Below are 19578 nucleotides of genomic sequence, written 5' to 3' on the forward strand. Positions count from 1 at the left end.
TTGTGTAAAATATCTGGATTTTGCAAAGGTTTGCTTCTGTGGTAAAAAAAATAAATCAATATATGACTGAAAAAAGTGTGCAAAGATAAAAAAGAGATTTTATGAAAAAGTTAGAATATTTCTTGAAAACATTGATAAATAATTTTTCTTATATTTTTACATTAAAATATGTCATATTAACACCTTCATTTCATCCATAGAAATTTTTTCGATCAGATGAATAGTTTTTGAAATACACACGTTTGTAACTTCCCGGATTCTAAATGATCATAGCCTTAACATGAGCGATAACTATTTCCATTATTCACTGAAGTGATATCCTCACATATTAGTTTTCTCATTTTCGAGTAATATTCTGAGCTAACCACTCAGAATATCAGACAACACTGGTGAGTTACCACGAACCTAAATTTAGTTGTTTGGCTTCACAGTGTGATGATGTAAACATTTGTACCGTGTTTACCATCAGCAGCTGTCATCATCAATCATCACCGATATTGTTCTCAATAGCGAATTGAGGGGGCTTAATCGGAATAGCGCACGGCACCCTTCCAAACTAACGAATTTCAATTCAAATCAATAGCGAATTGGATAAAAATAATCGAACCAAAACTATGTGTTGCTTCTCGAGGTACAGCAGATGTCCTCTGCTGAAGTGAAGGAATGTTCCGGACCTTTCCGAACCGTGAGTATCAATAATTTCATAAAATGAAGAAAAAAAACCAAAAACTGCAACATGATTGCAAAAGCAAACCAAAGAACAAAAATTAGATCAAAACAAAAACCAAAAACATGCTAAGATAAATTTGTATTGAATAAACGACAAACTTGGCCCTCAAAAAGATCCACACAATTTAGCATTGGGGTATGAACATAAACAACCACTGTAGGTCAAAAATGCTAGAAACAATAACAAAACAAAAATTACAAAGACAAAAAGAACAAAGATATAAACAAAAAACCTAATTTGATTAAACTTATATGAACTTGAGATTATAAAAAAGAACTACGATTATCATCTAAACCAAATTTAATGATAAGATACGCAAAGGTTAAAAAAGGAAACAAAACGGTAAATCTACAAAATCAAGTTACGAAAGAAATCAAACAAAACTTATTTAAACTGGAAATGATCATAAAAATTAGCAGTAATTTTTTTCAAAAAGAATACCCATAGTTTAAAAAATGGCATGACGATGAGGCTACTTACTCTAAAGGAACATGGATTATAAAACTTCATAAAGCAGCAAAAAAATGATAGAATCTTAAGAACAGATGATTTGATGGCATTTTTTTAAGGGGGGAGTTGGGTCTAACACTTTCGAAAAATTGATTTTTTTTAATTTTCTTATTGTAAAACATTTCCAAAATGTTGTGTCAAATTTTCAAGTCAATCGAAGCGAAACTGTAGAAATTATAGGCCTTTATCTCCTCTTGGATAGCCAAGGCCGGACAAGAAGCTCAGATGCAGAGTAAAGAAGCCAGAATAAGACAGAGACTTGCAAAAACAGAAGCCGAAGACAACGAAACTGTTGCAGGGAACGTACTTTATGGAGCTGGAATCGACGATTCAGTGTGAGTTGAAAAAATAAATTGTTTCTTTCATTTTCAGAGCAGAAACTTCAAACGCGTTTTTTCGAAAGCACATGTTTAAAGTCAGTGGACATCGTCATTTGAAAACTACGTCACCGATTCTTTTCAAATTTGGAACATATTTTCTACATATAAAATACCAAACCCCAACGATTTTCTTTTTTTTTTTGCTTTGGGGAGATTTGACAGATAAAAAATGGCAGATTTTTTCGTGAAAAATCGTAGTTTTTGCTTCAAACAGCCACAAAAAGTTAAATAAAAACGTTGGGGTCCAGAAAAACATCTATTAAAAATATTTTGCTCTGATTTTTTGACTTCAGATGATTCTGTGCTGAGATACAGTGTCCACCGCAAATCCTGTTTTCTAAAAGGCATCCTCGAAAGTGCTCCGTCACCGGCTCATTTTTCAATATTTTTCTACGAAAAAAATATTAAATGTTTTTTTACCAATGCTTTGTATAATGCAAAAAATTTGAATACATTTGTTTGAACGATAGCTCTAAAAAAATTCGTGAAAATGGTGTTTTTTTAACCCGTTAGACCCTACTCCCCCTTAAAGAAATTCAGAAGAAAGCTCAGATTTCGAGTCATTAACGGCATAAAAATGGTAAAATAACTTCTACTTCTTCTTTTATCAACATAGCCAAAACATGTAAGCATACGGGAAAATTTATGACTTGCGTCCTCCATTTTTTTTCTTTTCAACGTAATCTCTGTTACATGTAAACATGGATTGCAGATATTACTAAGGCCAGGCCAACCATGTAGTAAATACCGCAAAGATACCGGTACAAGGGAATGAATAAAGCGTGGAGTTTCCTGCCTAACGCTTCATGTAGGTTTTTTGTAAAATAACACAATGTAAAATGTAAAACTATAAAAAGATTGGATCTCACCAAAAAAGTTGTCATCGAGAGGATAAATTTTTCACTTATTGGATCCTTTTGTCTGTAGTTAGCAGGAGCAGAGCTGATGATGTTATGATACGGAGATCTATTGCAACCGGAACCCGTTTTGCCGCTTCTCACGTCTTTTCGGTGTATAAAACATTCACAGAGTTTTGCCATTTGATACAGCGCGATTCACGATTGTATTCATACTCTTTCTTACATTTTGAAAAACACTTCTTTTACGGGGAGAATATTTTGACATCCTTGCGAGGCAACGCCTACTTTACAACCGAAACCGTACAAAAATGGTAAAATAACTTTACATTAGAAAGGCCGCAATAGTTCAATTCGTTTGTTGGATATCTTTTTGATACTTTAGTTTGAAAATTCGATAAAATAAGTTTAAGTTTTTTTCTTGAATTTTGAATTTCTACAAATCGATGTATTTTTTATTTCTAAGCGAAATAAATTTCGCCATGGACACCAAACTGAGTCGATTTTGGATCATTATATGAATTTCTCAAACCCTGGGGTCTAAAACGCTTCGTCTATGGTTTTAGTTCAAAACTCATCCATGATTTTTTGCAGAATTTTTAAGTAACGTTTCAAGAGTAAATTTGGATTTTAAGGTTTGTACGGGAAAATTGAATATTTTGTACTGAAAAATCAACTTCATTTTGGTATCTTCTGTGGAACCGAACCTGCTAATAGTTTCGTGCCAATTTATTATTTCTCCAAAGGAAGTGTTCCGCTGAACAACTTTATCGAAGATCGTAACTTCATTTCCCTAATTGGCAAAAAAGTTATTTAGCTTTTGGCATTAATAAACAATAAATTTATTGGATTTGGCCAACATTCCAAGCAAACATTTACAAAAGTGGAGGCGATATATCTACAATGACAAGATGCCAACGATTCTATTTGCTTTCAAAAAGTAAAATAAACGATTTTAAGTAATTTGAGTAAAACGAAAATCTTAATTCTTCAACCAAGATTTGAACTCCAGTCCTCTGAGTTGGTTGTCCGATATCTTACCACGATACCAACTCATCAGTTGTTATGATCCACGCTATAGCTCTACCTATATGTGAGATTTACTTTTCACGAAACGGTCAAAGGAAGAAAGTGAGAGACCGGATAGAGTGTCAATTGAAGGACCGCCAATTTATCGTAAATCAGTTCACTTTTAGATAGTTAAAATCGTTAATCTCGAGTTAGCATATTCTCAATTTTTGGAAACATATTTACGAATTAACTAAACTGCTTTCTGATTCAACTCTTTTTTGGGTAAAGCTTGTCGTAAATGAATGATAGAAAATCACTCAATACTCAACGTGTTTACCAAGGGTTTTTTAAATGTCTTAATAGTCGATTGTCATTATCAGTTCTATTACGATTTCATATTAGCTGAGATTCTTGGTTACCAACCTTTTTCATCAAAATGTTTGGAGTTCCTATTAACTTCCAAAAAAAAAAAATTATTAAATCCCAAGTCCCATAAAACAGTTACAAAAAAGCTTACTCAGCCCCATCATTGATATGAAGTACGTTCTATGCAGCTTAAAATTTAATTTCTTATTGATACTTTAAAGTTCCCAAACAAAATTATCTCCCTTTCTCAGTTGCACCCTTGGCACCAGTTACTCAGCTTACAAATGGAAAATTTGAAGTTTTTAAGAATAATTTTCAGTGAAAATTTCAAAATCAAGCTCATGAATTTTGTTTGTAAATCTTCAACAAATTTTTTTCTTTTCTTCTGTAAAAAGTGACATATTTTCAGAGATGCCAATTTTTTTTTCTCGAGATTGCTCTTAATAATACACCATAGGCTAAATGTGTTACTCAAATATCTCCCGATATTTTTTTTGTATTGGGTTAAAAATGATATATATTTCGAGTGAGCTTTCATAAGTCGTATGGAACAAAATGTAAACAAAGAGTTGTATTACGAAAAAAAAACAAACAAAAACAGACATAAACTAGTCGCAACTTCTTTCAAATTTTAATGTTGTTTTGATAATTTTTGCAGCAGTTTCATGTGAATTCTTCATACGACGTTATGAAAGCTAACGCGAGATATGTTGTTTTCAAGATAAAGACAATATGGTTTTGATTATCAGGAAAGTTTGATTGAATTCTTGAGACTTGGGACTTGAGACTTGGGACTTAGGACTTGGGACTTGGGACTTGGGACTTGGGACTTGGGACTTGGGACTTGGAACTTGGAACTTGGGACTTGGGACTTGGGACTTGGGACTTGGGACTTGGGACTTGGGACTTGGGACTTGGGACTTGGGACTTGGGACTTGGGACTTGGGACTTGGGACTTGGGACTTGGGACTTGGGACTTGGGACTTGGGACTTGGGACTTGGGACTTGGGACTTGGGACTTGGGACTTGGGACTTGGGACTTGGGACTTGGGACTTGGGACTTGGGACTTGGGACTTGGGACTTGGGACTTGGGACTTGGGACTTGGGACTTGGGACTTGGGACTTGGAACTTGAGACTTGGAACTTGAGACTTGGGACTTGAGACTTGAGACTTGGGACTTGGGACTTGGGACTTGGGACTTGGGACTTGGGACTTGGGACTTGGGACTTGGGACTTGGGACTTGGGACTTGGGACTTGGGACTTGGGACTTGGGACTTGGGACTTGGGACTTGGGACTTGGGACTTGGGACTTGGGACTTGGGACTTGGGACTTGGGACTTGGGACTTGGGACTTGGGCTTGGGACTTGGGACTTGGGACTTGGGACTTGGGACTTGGGACTTGGGACTTGGGACTTGGGACTTGGGACTTGGGACTTGGGACTTGGGACTTGGGACTTGGGACTTGGGACTTGGGACTTGGGACTTGGAACTTGAGACTTGGGACTTGAGACTTGGAACTTGAGACTTGGAACTTGAGACTTGGGACTTGGGACTTGGGACTTAGGACTTGGAACTTGAGACTTGGGACTTGGGACTTGGGACTTGAGACTTGGAACTTGAGACTTGGGACTTGGGACTTGGGACTTGGGACTTGGGACTTGGGACTTGGGACTTGGGACTTGGGACTTGGGACTTGGGACTTGGGACTTGGGACTTGGGACTTGGGACTTGGGACTTGGGACTTGGGACTTGGGACTTGGGACTTGGGACTTGGGACTTGGGACTTGGGACTTGGGACTTGGGACTTGGGACTTGGGACTTGGGACTTGGGACTTGGGACTTGGGACTTGGGACTTGGGACTTGGGACTTGGGACTTGGGACTTGGGACTTGGGACTTGGGACTTGGGACTTGGGACTTGGGACTTGGGACTTGGGACTTGGGACTTGGGACTTGGGACTTGGAACTTGAGACTTGGGACTTGAGACTTGGAACTTGAGACTTGGAACTTGAGACTTGGGACTTGGGACTTGGGACTTAGGACTTGGAACTTGAGACTTGGGACTTGGGACTTGGGACTTGAGACTTGGAACTTGAGACTTGGGACTTGGGACTTGGGACTTGGGACTTGGGACTTGGGACTTGGGACTTGGGACTTGGGACTTGGGACTTGGGACTTGGGACTTGGGACTTGGGACTTGGGACTTGGGACTTGGGACTTGGGACTTGGGACTTGGGACTTGGGACTTGGGACTTGGGACTTGGGACTTGGGACTTGGGACTTGGGACTTGGGACTTGGAACTTGAGACTTGGAACTTGAGACTTGGGACTTGGGACTTGGGACTTGGGACTTGGAACTTGAGACTTGGGACTTGGGACTTGGGACTTGGGACTTGGGACTTGAGACTTGGGACTTGGGACTTGGGACTTGGGACTTGGGACTTGGGACTTGGGACTTGGGACTTGGGACTTGGGACTTGGGACTTGGGACTTGGGACTTGGGACTTGGGACTTGGGACTTGGGACTTGGGACTTGGGACTTGGGACTTGGGACTTGGGACTTGGGACTTGGGAGTTGGGACTTGGGACTTGGGACTTGGGACTTGGGACTTGGGAGTTGGGACTTGGGACTTGGGACTTGGGACTTGGGACTTGGGACTTGGGACTTGGGACTTGGGACTTGGAACTTGAGACTTGGGACTTGAGACTTGGAACTTGAGACTTGGAACTTGAGACTTGGGACTTGGGACTTGGGACTTAGGACTTGGAACTTGAGACTTGGGACTTGGGACTTGGGACTTGGGACTTGGGACTTGGGACTTGGGACTTGGGACTTGGGACTTGGGACTTGGGACTTGGGACTTGGGACTTGGGACTTGGGACTTGGGACTTGGGACTTGGGACTTGGGACTTGGGACTTGGGACTTGGGACTTGGGACTTGGGACTTGGGACTTGGGACTTGGGACTTGGGACTTGGGACTTGGGACTTGGGACTTGAGACTTGGAACTTGAGACTTGGGACTTGGGACTTGGGACTTGGGACTTGGGACTTGGGACTTGGGACTTGGGACTTGGGACTTGGGACTTGGGACTTGGGACTTGGGACTTGGGACTTGGGACTTGGGACTTGGGACTTGGGACTTGGGACTTGGGACTTGGGACTTGGGACTTGGGACTTGGGACTTGGGACTTGTGACTTGGGACTTGGGACTTGGGACTTGGGACTTGGGACTTGGGACTTGGGACTTGGGACTTGGGACTTGGGACTTGGGACTTGGGACTTGGGACTTGGGACTTGGGACTTGGGACTTGGGATTTGGGACTTGGGACTTGGGGCTTTGGACTTGAGACTTTTGTGGATCTTGAAATTCGATTCATAATACTTAAGATTTCGGTCAGACTTCGGAGCTCAGATTTCAGGTTTTAGACTTTCGGTCTTCAGGACCTCAGACTCATAAAACTCAGTTTTCCATAAAACATCTATGCACATAAACATTACATAATTAGTAGAGGCTTTGAAACATCAGAAATTTAACAAGTTCAATCCATAGCAATATTTTCAGGCTTTGAATTTATTCGGCTTCTTTTGAATGATCATTCTCTGACATTACAGAGCTCAGCATGATTTTTCACCTTAAAAACCTATTTGAAACTGCGCATTGAAAATTCTGAAAGAACCGAGTGACGTTCAAAAGTCAAGCCTCTAAAAAACTCCGAAGACTCATGTTTGTTGCTAAAATTTCTCGTTTTCCGGATTTCTCGAGATTTAACTGTCGCTATTAACCACGGTGGTGGCTCTCATTTATCATATTAATTTTATTTTTTAATGAGTTTTTCCAAGTTGCTGAAGATTGTGATAGAATAGTGATAGAATGCCATTATAGTTTGGTCCACTGAATGTTGATATCTCAATGTTCGATGTAGGGGCTTGAATTTTCATTTGATCCTCTTACGCTAATAAATCATCTCCAACTAATTACAATAATTCGAATTTGAATAATTTCTCCCGGTTATTTACGATATCGCGTGCCACCGTTCGTTTGTTCTACCATAAACTCATGCTGTGAATTTTCTGTTCCAGTTTCTAAAAAAAAACCACAACTGTCGCCCAAAATTCTGCTCCTCACCCTTCGCTCAAATGCTGATGGTTGACAAAGATCTGTTTTGATTGGCCTCAAACATAAGAATACCGTTTCTTTTTAGTTATTTTTCTTGGGCTTTCTTGTTTTCTGGAAATTTTCTAATCATATATTTTTCTGGGGGAAAAGAAAGAAAGAAGTAACCTGCTGCTGCTGGTCGATGCTGTTTCGATGAACATTTAAATAATCTACCAATTTACGAGCCTCGAATGTTCACATTATTAATCGCGTTCACGCTTCGTAACTAGACAAGACACAAAGCGCGGGCATTTTGTCACCCAAAAGAAGCTCAACAGACACATCTAGGGGGAAGTGTTCCTAAATGCGCATGTTGGGTAATATGCGCATACAGCCGACTGACGATATGGCTGGAGATTCAACGTGTCTAATCAGTGCAGTTTGAGGGTAATACGCTATTGAAACATGGCATTAAGAAATTTGATTGTTATATAAAGTCAAAAAAATTTAAAAATTCAAACAAGATTTTTGTCTGTTTTGTTATAATATATTGAACTTTAATTATCTTGCGTACAGATTCTGTAAACAAAAATTTCAATGGTTTTTCTTTCTTATTCATCTGGATTAGTCTTATTTTTTTTTTTTACTTTTTATCATTTATACATTAAATCTATGCTCAAATCATGATCTTACAGCGAAAAAAGAAGAACTTCATACTGATCCGATAAAAATACGATCTTAACAAAATATTACCATGAAATATGGCCATATGGCATACCTAACTATGTTTCATGCAAAAAAAAACTAGTGATGTAAAAAATTTCACCAAAATTTCGGCCTTGATGAATGCTTAACATCCGTTTCTACCATTTTCAATTAAAGATTATCAAAATATTGCAAGTGTTCATGAAATACAGCTAAAAACATAAATATGCGCATTTAGCCCGCCAGTTTCGGAAATCGGCTATTTTGACTTCTTTTATTATAAAATTATTTTCACAAAAACTGTAACAGATTTTAACAGAAAAATTGCTCTAACGTATATAAAACAGATGTCCGCTCATGTGTATATAGTTTTCGGACTCCTATCTATTAGAATATGGGAGAAAATGAGTGCTTTCCTTAATATGCGCATATAGCCCGCCTCTCCCCTACTGGGATTTTCTCGCTCTGTCTTTCTTCCGCACCGATTTGAGAAAGATAAATGGACCAGCAGCTTGAGTTTTCGGACCCTAGTCAGACGGACCCCTTCAATTTGAGGATCAACTCCCCCCTTCACGAGAACAAGCGCAAGGCGATTTGCATAGAAATTCGATAAATTGATGCTTTTCATAGATCGATAAATCCCGTAAACTTTATAACCCTTTTTTTCGGGGGGTTTTGTGTTTTTGTTCATCGTTTCTCCAAATCTCAAGGTGAAATTTTCGTCGTCACTCGAAAAAAGGGCCGCCTAAATAAGGTCAAAATCATTTGTCGTCAACCGGCCGGCCGGTGCGGATCCATCTTGGGTCCATCAGGGGTTCTTTCAGGGGTTTGACTGACTGATTCTTTTCCTTAAATAAAAAAAACCGACGGGAGACCCTCGTTAGTGGGTAGCAAATGGTTCTCGGATGTTCCTTGATTACGAGAGAACCGGAGACAAGAAAACTATCAGAAGTGCTAGCTGACCCCCGGTGATGGCGAGAATGTTCCGCTTCTGCCCTTCGTTTTTTTTGGGGTCATGTGAAATCAATTTTATGGTAGGGTTAGTTTCGGATGACAGTTATTGGTATTTTTTATAGAGGGCGGAAATCAAAATTTCTAACCTCTGCCTTCTTCTTTTATGAAAGTTTGTGTATTTTAACAAGCTGTTCTTAAATCTAAGGGAAGAACAAGAAGCAAGAAGCCATCGTTCGGTAGTCCAAAATCAGAAGATAATTCATCGCTACCTCACATATCAAAATTGTCGAAATCGTAAAAATTGTCAAAATTATCAAATTGTCCTCACATATCAAAATTGTCAAAATTGTCAAAATTGTCAAAATTGTCAAAATTGTCAAAATTGTCAAAATTGTCAAAATTGTCAAAATTGTCAAAATTGTCAAAATTGTCAAAACTGTCAAAATTGTCAAAATTGTCAAAATTGTCAAATTGTCAAAATTGTCAAAATTGTTAAAATTGTCAAAATTGTCAAAATTGTCAAAGTTTTCAAAATTTACAGTTGATTTCAACAAAAGTTGTCTCCTAATTTGTTTTGATCGACAACGTCAAGCTTCATCCGTCGCGATAAGTCTCCGATGACAAATTTTTGTTCACATGGCACCGGTAGCTTATCGTCTATTGCATCACATGTCAAGATTCAAGCGCTTCCCAAGCAGATAATGTTGCAAAATACGCCTTAAAAATATGCATCACTTCCAGTCTCCAAATGAGGGCCAAAGCAGGAAGAAGACTATCTCGATCAGTCAGTTAGTTGTAGACGAGAAAAAGAGAAAAAAAAACCCTGACACCGGTTACAGGTTAATACTGCACAGAAGTCCATTGGCCAGGTACGTAAAAGAGCAGACGAAAAAAGACGTCGATTTGCACTTGCACTTTCCTTGATAGGATCCAGCAACATACAGCCGGCAAAAGTATTAATTGATCCCGCCCTGCCGGAACAAGCCAAGTAGCGAGCCATTAATGAAAACATATCTGTCCTGATCATAGGAGAGTGGATTTTCCCAGCTCACTCTTGAAGACAAACACATACTCTGTCTGTCGTATTAGGACAGTTAATGTAAGCAGACTTTTTTCCCAATCAAACACAGCTTATTTTACTTAGTCGCTGTGCTGCTGTGAAAATTTACAGGGTCTGGAATTGTGAAGTCTGCGATTGATCTTGAACTACGGATGCTATTCATTAGACGATAAATCTTACCGGAAACACTTACTTAACTTTTTGTGCCCTGGATGACAATCTGGACTTTCACTTAAAGTATTTCCCTTCTAAAGAACTACGGAAATTTTTTTTTTATGAGTAAAGCCATAGCGATCAATTTATTTGATCTTTTGTGAAATGAGCGTAAATTAGTTGTAAAATAAAAGGTATTTTGACTCTTAAGTGGACGCCAACCCTTTTTCACCTATTTAGGGTGAGTGCTCAAAATTATCAATGTTAAATGGGCTAAATGAAGTATAGAATTATCACTAATATTCACTTTATATTGAGAGGTTTGTGATCCAATGCAAACAAAACTTTCAAGTTTAAATCTGAATGATTTTTGTTTTAATATTCTGAGGAGATCGAAGTAGGTAGCGATTTGGGAGGGACGTGTATGACAGTTGCTCCGAGAATTCATCTTTTTTTTTGTGAAAGTGAAAGAAAACTGAAAATTTTAAATATTAAACTTCAAAACATTCATTAGAAGGCCAAACATCAAATGGTGTTTAATTTTGCTGACAATGACCGAAGCAGAAAGATCTCGAAGGAAAAACCAGAATTGAAGATATCGCAGCCTGAGGGAAGAGTGTGCCATATAAGTCAGACGAAGAGTGCGGATTATTTAACAACTGTTTTTGTAATGTTAAAAAAAAAACAAAATATTTTTAAGCCCTGCTGATCCATCCATTTTTTTCGAAAACCGTGCATTCACTGGATATAAAATACATGTCCTAGTAAAGAATGGAAGTTATGAGATTGTGAACGTTTTTTTCATGGATACGGGAAAAGACTGAAAATAAATACTACCTGGACAACTGAAATGGAATAAACAATAACGAATCAGTTTTTAGCTTATTTTTTTTTTCTTGGTAAAAATCACTGTTCAAACCTACTAAACTATGTGTATTAAAATGGCCAGTATTTTGTAATTTTTCCTTCTCACAAATCTTTTTTCCTTTCAGAGAGCAATGAAGCAATTTTCGTATGTTTTCAACAACCTAATATATGGATATTTGGATATGTATCAGATATTATGTTGAAAAGAAAAGTGAAGGACGCAAGTCTTTCATTTTCCAGGATGCTTACAAGTTTTGGCCATGTTGATGTTAGAAGAAGAAGAATGATTTTTGTTTTAATATTATGATTGATGAAACTTCAATTTTTCGAAAATATATGGATAACTGCGCAACAAAGAACTTTTAAAAGAGCTTCTTTCGAAAATAGCTTTCTTAGAGATTTCTCCAGACTTTGGGTCCTTGACCGACAAACATGTGTGAGAGGAAACTTGAAATTTTTATTTGTTAAAAACATTTTTATACGTGCGTTTTAGCATATTGAACTTCATAAGCCTTCATTTTAAGAATATCTGTTCTTAGGGTGCTCCTTAGCTATATGGGGCTTTTCAAGAGCAACAATTTGCAGTTTGGACCCCCTAAATTGATCCTGGCACAGGTGGCAAAATCGAATTGTGACGTAATATCGAATGATATGTTGAATCTTAACTATATTGATCATTCTAAGGACGAACGTTATACAACATTGTGTAAAACTCCGTGAAGCGTTCGCTTCTTTCATATAGCTTAAGTGTTGCCAGTTACATGATAAGTTTAAATTTGTATTCAAAATTAGAGCGAGAAAATTTGTAGTGTTTAATAAATGTTCAGTAAACTACCTCTTTTACTGTTAACTGTCACTAAGTACAGTTCTGGTTTCTGCTCATCTGAAAACCCGTCTGACAGAAAACATGATAGTATGAAAATTCAGAAGCAAAAGACAAATTCTACGTATACACAGTGGAGGATGGTGCGACACATGATTGGTTCGAAATAATCGAGATTCAAGGAGGAAAGTTGACGGTGAAACTCATTACCTGAAAGTGTTTTACGAGATGTTCCAGTTGCCATCAAACCTTCGAGAATGATTAATTTGGTTACACTCTACGGACTCAGAATGCCAGTCTTGGGTGAGATCTCCCCGGTGTGCCATGTAAAGGAAGGTCCATTTCAATTATTTTCAAAATCGTCAAAGATCGTCAAATGTTACTCCAGTTCTTGGAATGAAGATCTTTACCGAACTTCAACTGATTGCCAGAGTTCATGCAATAGAAGTTAGTGAGAGCGTTCTGTATGAGGGATTGGGATGTCTACGAGTTTATGTGTATGACATAGATCTGGTGGAAAATCCTAAGTGAGAGTTTCGTCCATCGAGAAACGTACCCCACACCATTAGAGAGGATGTCAAGAAAGAGTCAACGCTATGGTGATAGTTAGAAAAAGCGGGAAACTTCGAATTTGTAACGATCCTTCGCAGGTTAATCAGAATCTCCTCAGAAGACTTCATCCCTTGACGACCATCCAAGAAATCGCTGCTCGTCTAAAAAATTGTTCACTAATTTAGACTGCAAACGTGGATTCTGTCAAATACGAGTCACAGATCGCATCTCAGCTTGAGTTAGATATTTCTGTACTAGACTTCCATTCGGACTCGCATCGGCGCCGGAAGTGTTTCAACGGGTCATGCAAGGTACAGTAGGTGACATTGACGACATTGAATGTTCGAAGGATGATACTCATCCATGCGAGAAGCTCCTCGGAACTGAAGGAAGTGACTCAAAGGGTTATCAAGCAAATTCTCGATGCTGGGTTGAAGCAGAACTAAGAAAAGTGCAAATTTGAACAGCAGTCTGTGAAATTCTTGGGACACATTGTATCGGCCGAGGGTTTGAAAGCTGACAAAATCTTAGAATACCAGAAAATAAGCAGCAGTCACAACGAGCGCTATAGCTATAGGTATGATAACCATATCTTGCTGCAACATGGGAATCCAATTGCGTATGCTTAAAAGTCACTATCATTAGTAGAGCTTAACTAACCCCAGATTGAAAAGGAAGCAGCGGCGACAAGATTCGGGTGCAACAAGTTTCACAATTAAGCGTTGACGGTTGAAACTGATCACAAACCGCTAGAATCCGTTTAGACTCAAGAGAATAAGATTAAATGTCCCTAAATATAACCCCCGAGTGCCCTACGTGAAAGGTACAGACTTACCAATACCTGACATTCTCAGCCGAAATTTGCACAATGCTGATCTAGCCGACAGTGAAGACGAACAAGAAGCACAGACTGATACAGACAGGACACTCTTTTTCAGCTTTTTGCTATTTTTATGGCCAATGTCGGCACCAGAGGCGCGTCGATCACAAAAAATTAACTGGCACCATCGAAGGCGAATTTTTTTGGCAGATCCTATCAGCTCCCTGAAATTTTGGCGACATCAAACTAGCGCTAACTAAGGGTTAACGGGTAGGGGTTCAACCTCTAGTTTAAACACTTTTCACATACACTCGTGCACCAGTGCAATTTACATTACCGTACACAATATAAACACAATCATGGTGTTAGTGAAGTTACGTTTGATATTCAATGATATAGTGCGATGATGTGCTTTTACTTAAAGCTTGAATGCTTATGAAGAAAGCTACTTTGGGCTTGTGGTATAGCTCAGTTGGCAAGTCTGTTGTCTCCTGAGCCGATGTCCGTGAGTTCGAGCCCAAGAGTAAACATCGAACACAGTTGTACTGGATAAGTTTTTCAATAACGATCCGCCAACTGTAACGTTGATAAAGTCCCGAATGCCATAAAGATGGTAAAATGACTATAATCGAAAAAAAAAACCATGAACCATGATGGCGTCCCGTCGCCAACTATTTGTTCGAGAGAACAACAGCCCGACTATCTTCAGGCTTAGAGATCTTTGATTTTGGTCAAGTTTTTAAGTTGAAATTCAAGTTACAATGAGATGATTGTTCCGGGAGAATTTGAGAAAAGTTATCAAAACATCTTTAAAATTTGTATTTCACATATAAAATATGTTGTCCAGGCTACAAATACTCTAAATGAAAAGTAGTTGCGACTAGTTTATGTCTGGTTTTTGTGTTTTTTCGTTATAAAACTGTTTGTTTACATTTTGCTTCATACGACGTAATGAAAGCACACGCGAGATATATAGAATTTTGGTGGATTTGATTATGGCTTAAAAGATTATTCTTCCAAGGTTTGTCTAGCATCTTATAAATGCTATAACCAGAGGGTTGGTGTACGGAGTACAGCCACATTATTCTTCTGCAAGAGTTGAATTGTTCTAATTTTTTAGAATGCGATCGAATATATTTTAGATGCTCCAAGATGAATAAAGGTTTACTGAAGTAGGAACTAATCCAAAATCACCAAGAATACTCAAAGTAAGAATCGCTTCACTCCGTTGATACGTTTTGCCTTCAATCACTTCGAAATCAGTCAACGTCATATAGGTTGAAAAAATGACCCGAATTATTTCAACTGTCAAATATACAGTTTTTGACAGATTACATACGAGGATTATGTCAATGCCACCACCACAACGATGTATTTTGGAGAAAAAAAACTGGCTCGAAGGACCAACTCTTTAAATATTAAATCTATAGGCGGTTTTTTTTTTGAAACCCATGACGTTTTAAAAGCTGTTTCGAAAGGTAATTCGACCGCATAATAAACCCAAATAATAGTATCATCTCACTTTTACAGGCTGCGACGGATCAAATTACCAAAACAGTGTGAAACCCGTATCGCCAAATTAGCAGCATAACTTAACGAGATCAAACGCGGCTTTACTGAATAGCGCGGTTATAGAGATAACCCGTCAATCGAAAAACATAGCTTTTTTTCTTGGTTGTTACTGCTCTTGATTATTATATCCGACACAATTGAATTAAAACGAATTGTTTCCATTCATTATCTGTGCACACCATAACAAAACAGAAAACCGTTTAATGTTGCGCCCGGTTTGCAGCATCCAAATCGCCGCGAAGCAGCGTATGGGTTCAAATCGCATTTATTTACCCTCGCGCGGGCAAACAAAACAAAACTCGATTATCATAAACGCCCCCCTCTTCTCGATTATTGGTGTGATGAATAATAGAGTTTGCACCAAAAAACTTAATGAAAGTCGAACACTGTTTTTTTGCCTTCTCTCTTTTTCGTTTTAGTCTATTTTCGTGTTTAGGGTGCAACTCTCAATTTGATTAAAATTGTCAAGATAGCTGTAGAGTCGGTCTCCTAAAAGCTGAATAAGAGGGTTGAACACCGGCAAAAAAACAAAACAAACGGTTGCTCACTGTTTTACTTGATTGAAGCGAAGCGTTTGCTGGGCTAGTGAGAGGGAAAAAACGGAGCTGGCGGCAGGAAAGAGAAACCAAAACAAAACCGACTGGTCTAAGCGTTTGGGACCGCGTGCTTCGCCCTCTCACGAAAAAAAAGCACACAGAGCGGAGAGAGAAAAACGGGTGCCGCTGTAAACAAAGTCAAGCGTTTGTTGCCGTTTGTCTGCCGCCGCACGCAGAAGGAACGCGTTGCGGCGGTGCGGTTGCTTGTTGGAAATATTGCGCGTCAAGAGCCGAAAGGGCCCGGTTCAATCATTCAACCGTTGACGCTCAACGCAAACGGTCGCGTCCCTGTTAGAATTAACAATCGATAGTGCTTGATTTGAGTTTCGTTTTGAAGGGGAATGATATTTATCGGGTTTGTTTTGCCGCGTAACAAATTCGAACGAGTGTGTGCCTGATTAGAATTCGAGGGTAGTTAATGAAGGTTCTCGCATCTGTGGTTTAGAGAATTGAAACAAGAAGAAATAAATCATTACCAGGCGGATTCTCGGATATTGAAGGACCGCCGAGAGATTGAATCCCTTAGAAGTCGGTAACGAGTGCGTGCCTTATTAGGCGCAGTGACTAGGGGAATTTTGCGCGCCAGATCCAGGAGTCCTGAACAGCAGAACACCTGCACCCTAAAGCTAGAAGGAACCCCACTTAGGTTGTTTCAGCGTTTTGTGACGACTACAAAAAAACGCAAAACACCTGACTCATGGAAATTGTGTCTTAAAACAAAACACGCACCCGAGCGTTTGGTTTTGTGTTGTGTTATGTGTGTCTGTCTGTTTTTTTTTGTTTTGGGAAAGTGACTTGGCGGCAGCCAGCCAGCATTTGAGAAGTTATGATTATGGTTGTTGTTGTGGCTTTGTAGACCGGTCCTTCGAGCCAAGGGGTTCGTCGTTTGGAACGTTCCTCCTGAAGGTGATGTCGAAAGAACTGGAAAGAGTCGATTTTGGAGGTTAACAAGCCTGTGCGGGATGGATTGCAATTTGTATGGATTTTGACAGCTGCCAGCTGTCTGAAAAACCACACAACAACACCACTTGAATCAACAACAACAAAAGTGTTTCGGTTTAACGCTCCTTCCTCTTACTGTTCAGAGATTGTGCAAAGTGAAAAGTGATCAAGTGCTCCTTGAGGAACGATCGCTTGGCAACGACCCAATATCAGAGCAACAAGTGCTGCGTGATCCAAATACGAACTTCATCCAGTGGTTACTTGGATAAGTTATGCGCAAAAGTTGCCCAACTTGGTAGTTGGTCATTCAAGTCAAGGGGTTTGTGGTGCGTATAGCGTAGTTTTGGTTGGCGCTCTCGTAGTTCTGCTACGCGTATTTTTGGGGCATGCTGCGTGTCCTCTCTGAATCTGAGGTGAGGAAGGTGCTTTCAACTTTCACAAAAGCCTGTAGCCCAAACTAGTGACACCCGCATGTGGTTTCGGAGGGGTCCAACAGTGTATTTGTTTGCGTATTTGAATAAATAACTAAGATACGACAAACGACGACGACGACGAGGAAGGAAATTGAATCACTCAAACGGGACGGATTGGATCGGAAGCTTGTCGTTGTGGGTCATCATCTGAAGACCGAAAACCGAACCAAAACAAGTGTGGAAAGTGTTTCTCCTCAATCGCAACTTTTGCTTTCAACTGGAGAAAAAAAGGAAAAACGGCAAAAGTTAACCAATCGTAACGCCCTCATCGGTTCCGGGCGGAATCAACCTTAAAACAACATGTGTGCGAGTTTCACCCACCGTCGTCGATGGGATTCCGCAATTTGTTGATGAGTGAAAACCGGGCTGAAACCTGTCCTCGCGTCCGGCACCCAAAGTGAAGAACGCGCGTGGGAGGCTCTTTCGGATTAGATTAGGGAGGTTTGACCTACTGGAAGGGATTTGTTTCCATCGAGGGAACGACACCGGGTAGCAAAAGCAGCAGCAGCAGCAGCTCGTGTTGGATTATCGATTCCTGAGGAGGTGACCTGCAGCCAACCGAGCCGAGGCAAGCCAAGGCGCCATAAAACTAGTGCGGATTTATTTTTAGCTGCAGGGGATTTCGACACCTGCCGTGGCTCACGTGACACAAGGCATTTGTGTGGTTGACCGGATCAATATGTACTTGGTACAGGTAGGTTCTGCTGACCTCCTAGTAAACCCCTCATCGGATTACTCAAATGGGAAGATTTTTTGGTGTCTTTAGGCGCGATTTGTCGCGGGATTATTGAGATTGGATTTGTTTCAGTTATGCAACTTAGTAGCCGGGGAAAAAAAAAAAGCTTAGATAGCTAAATTGCGATTGGGCCTGCTATATAGAATGAAACTTGCTCCTTACTCTTAGACAGATTTCCATAAGGAGCACAGCAGATCTGAGTGAAATTGAAGCGAAGGCAACTGGTTTCTCACTTCTACACATGTCAAATTGTATACCGTGAATGCCTATGGATAGGCAAATAGCCAATCGTGAAAAATTGATATACTTCTATCTAATTAAAAGCAGTTAGAATCACTCAAAAATTAACACACGTATTTGATAATTTTTAACCTGAGACTAGTTTTTTCCGGTTGTAGTATACTAAAATCACTGATAAAGTGATATAAATCCCTAATTAAATGAGAGTTTAATTTATCTCCCTGAGCTCAGGGTAACATCTAGCTAATCTTTTCCGAACCTTTAAGCACTGATCATACAGACTCGATACTTGTTATGATCATGTTATGTCTATTTTTGCCACCTATCGTCGGTATTGCGAACCTTGCCAAAAAAAAAAATTCCAGAGTAGAAATTTTATTTCAATTTTTTTTATTTGGAGTCTTTGAAAACTGTCATACAGACTTAATATTAAAACTAACCTATGAATAAGATAACAACGCATTAAAAATAAGTTGAAAATTAGTTTTCATCATCGATTGCACTTTTAAACGAAGGTTTAGATAAATGAAAGTCAAATAAGTGCGAGACAACATTAAAAGCTTGACAACATCGGTGTAAGGGGTGATTTTGTCAAAATACTGTTCTGCTTCTTGGCAACCAAAAAATCAACTGAATGCGTAGTTGTCGAGCTGAAGCGCAGGGGTTTAAACTCTGGAGCGGTTGGGGACAGTCAACAGCGTTGGTCCAAATATCGTAGATGAAGATTCGTTGCAGATAGTTTCTTCTTTGACTCAAAGGCGCATTGATAGTAGGCCACACCTCTCAGAGTACGGAGGTAGCCGTACAGGATCTTGCCAGGGCAGACGACGTAATGCGTACCGCAAAAATTTTTTCTGTATTCTTTCAATCCTGTCGCTGTGGACGGAGTGGTAGGGTGCCCAAACTGGAACCGCATATTTTAAGACGCTGCGTACTGACGAGCAGAATAGAGTTTTCAATGCGTACGGGCCTTCAAAACTTGACGTATTCCGACGAAGAAAACCGAGCAAAGCGAAGCCTTTGGCTGTAGTCGTCGCGACATGCTGGAAAAAAGTGAGCTTTTGATCAAAAGTAACCCCAAGATCTTTTATGGAGGTTATCCTTTCGAATGAGCTTCCACTTAAAGCGT

The 19578-nt window shown here is 39.5% G+C and overlaps 1 protein-coding gene across 2 annotated transcripts in view; it reads left to right on the forward strand.

Annotated features, from left to right (window-relative positions):
- Nucleotides 1-19578, forward strand: part of LOC129756767 (supervillin) — a 1054002-nt gene that overhangs the window by 123113 nt on the left and 911311 nt on the right. Inside the window, exon 1 of one of the 2 annotated variants that reach the window (XM_055753763.1) lies at nucleotides 16328-18167. The exons of the other annotated variant lie outside the window; for it this stretch is intronic. Coding sequence (XP_055609738.1) covers nucleotides 18153-18167 — 15 coding nt within the window. The 5' untranslated portion in view covers nucleotides 16328-18152. Of the gene's footprint in view, nucleotides 1-16327; nucleotides 18168-19578 lie in introns of those variants that run through there. 2 annotated transcript variants of the gene reach the window in all.

The sequence above is a fragment of the Uranotaenia lowii genome, chromosome 3 (assembly GCF_029784155.1).
Source record: "Uranotaenia lowii strain MFRU-FL chromosome 3, ASM2978415v1, whole genome shotgun sequence".
NCBI classification, from domain to species: domain Eukaryota; kingdom Metazoa; phylum Arthropoda; class Insecta; order Diptera; family Culicidae; genus Uranotaenia; species Uranotaenia lowii.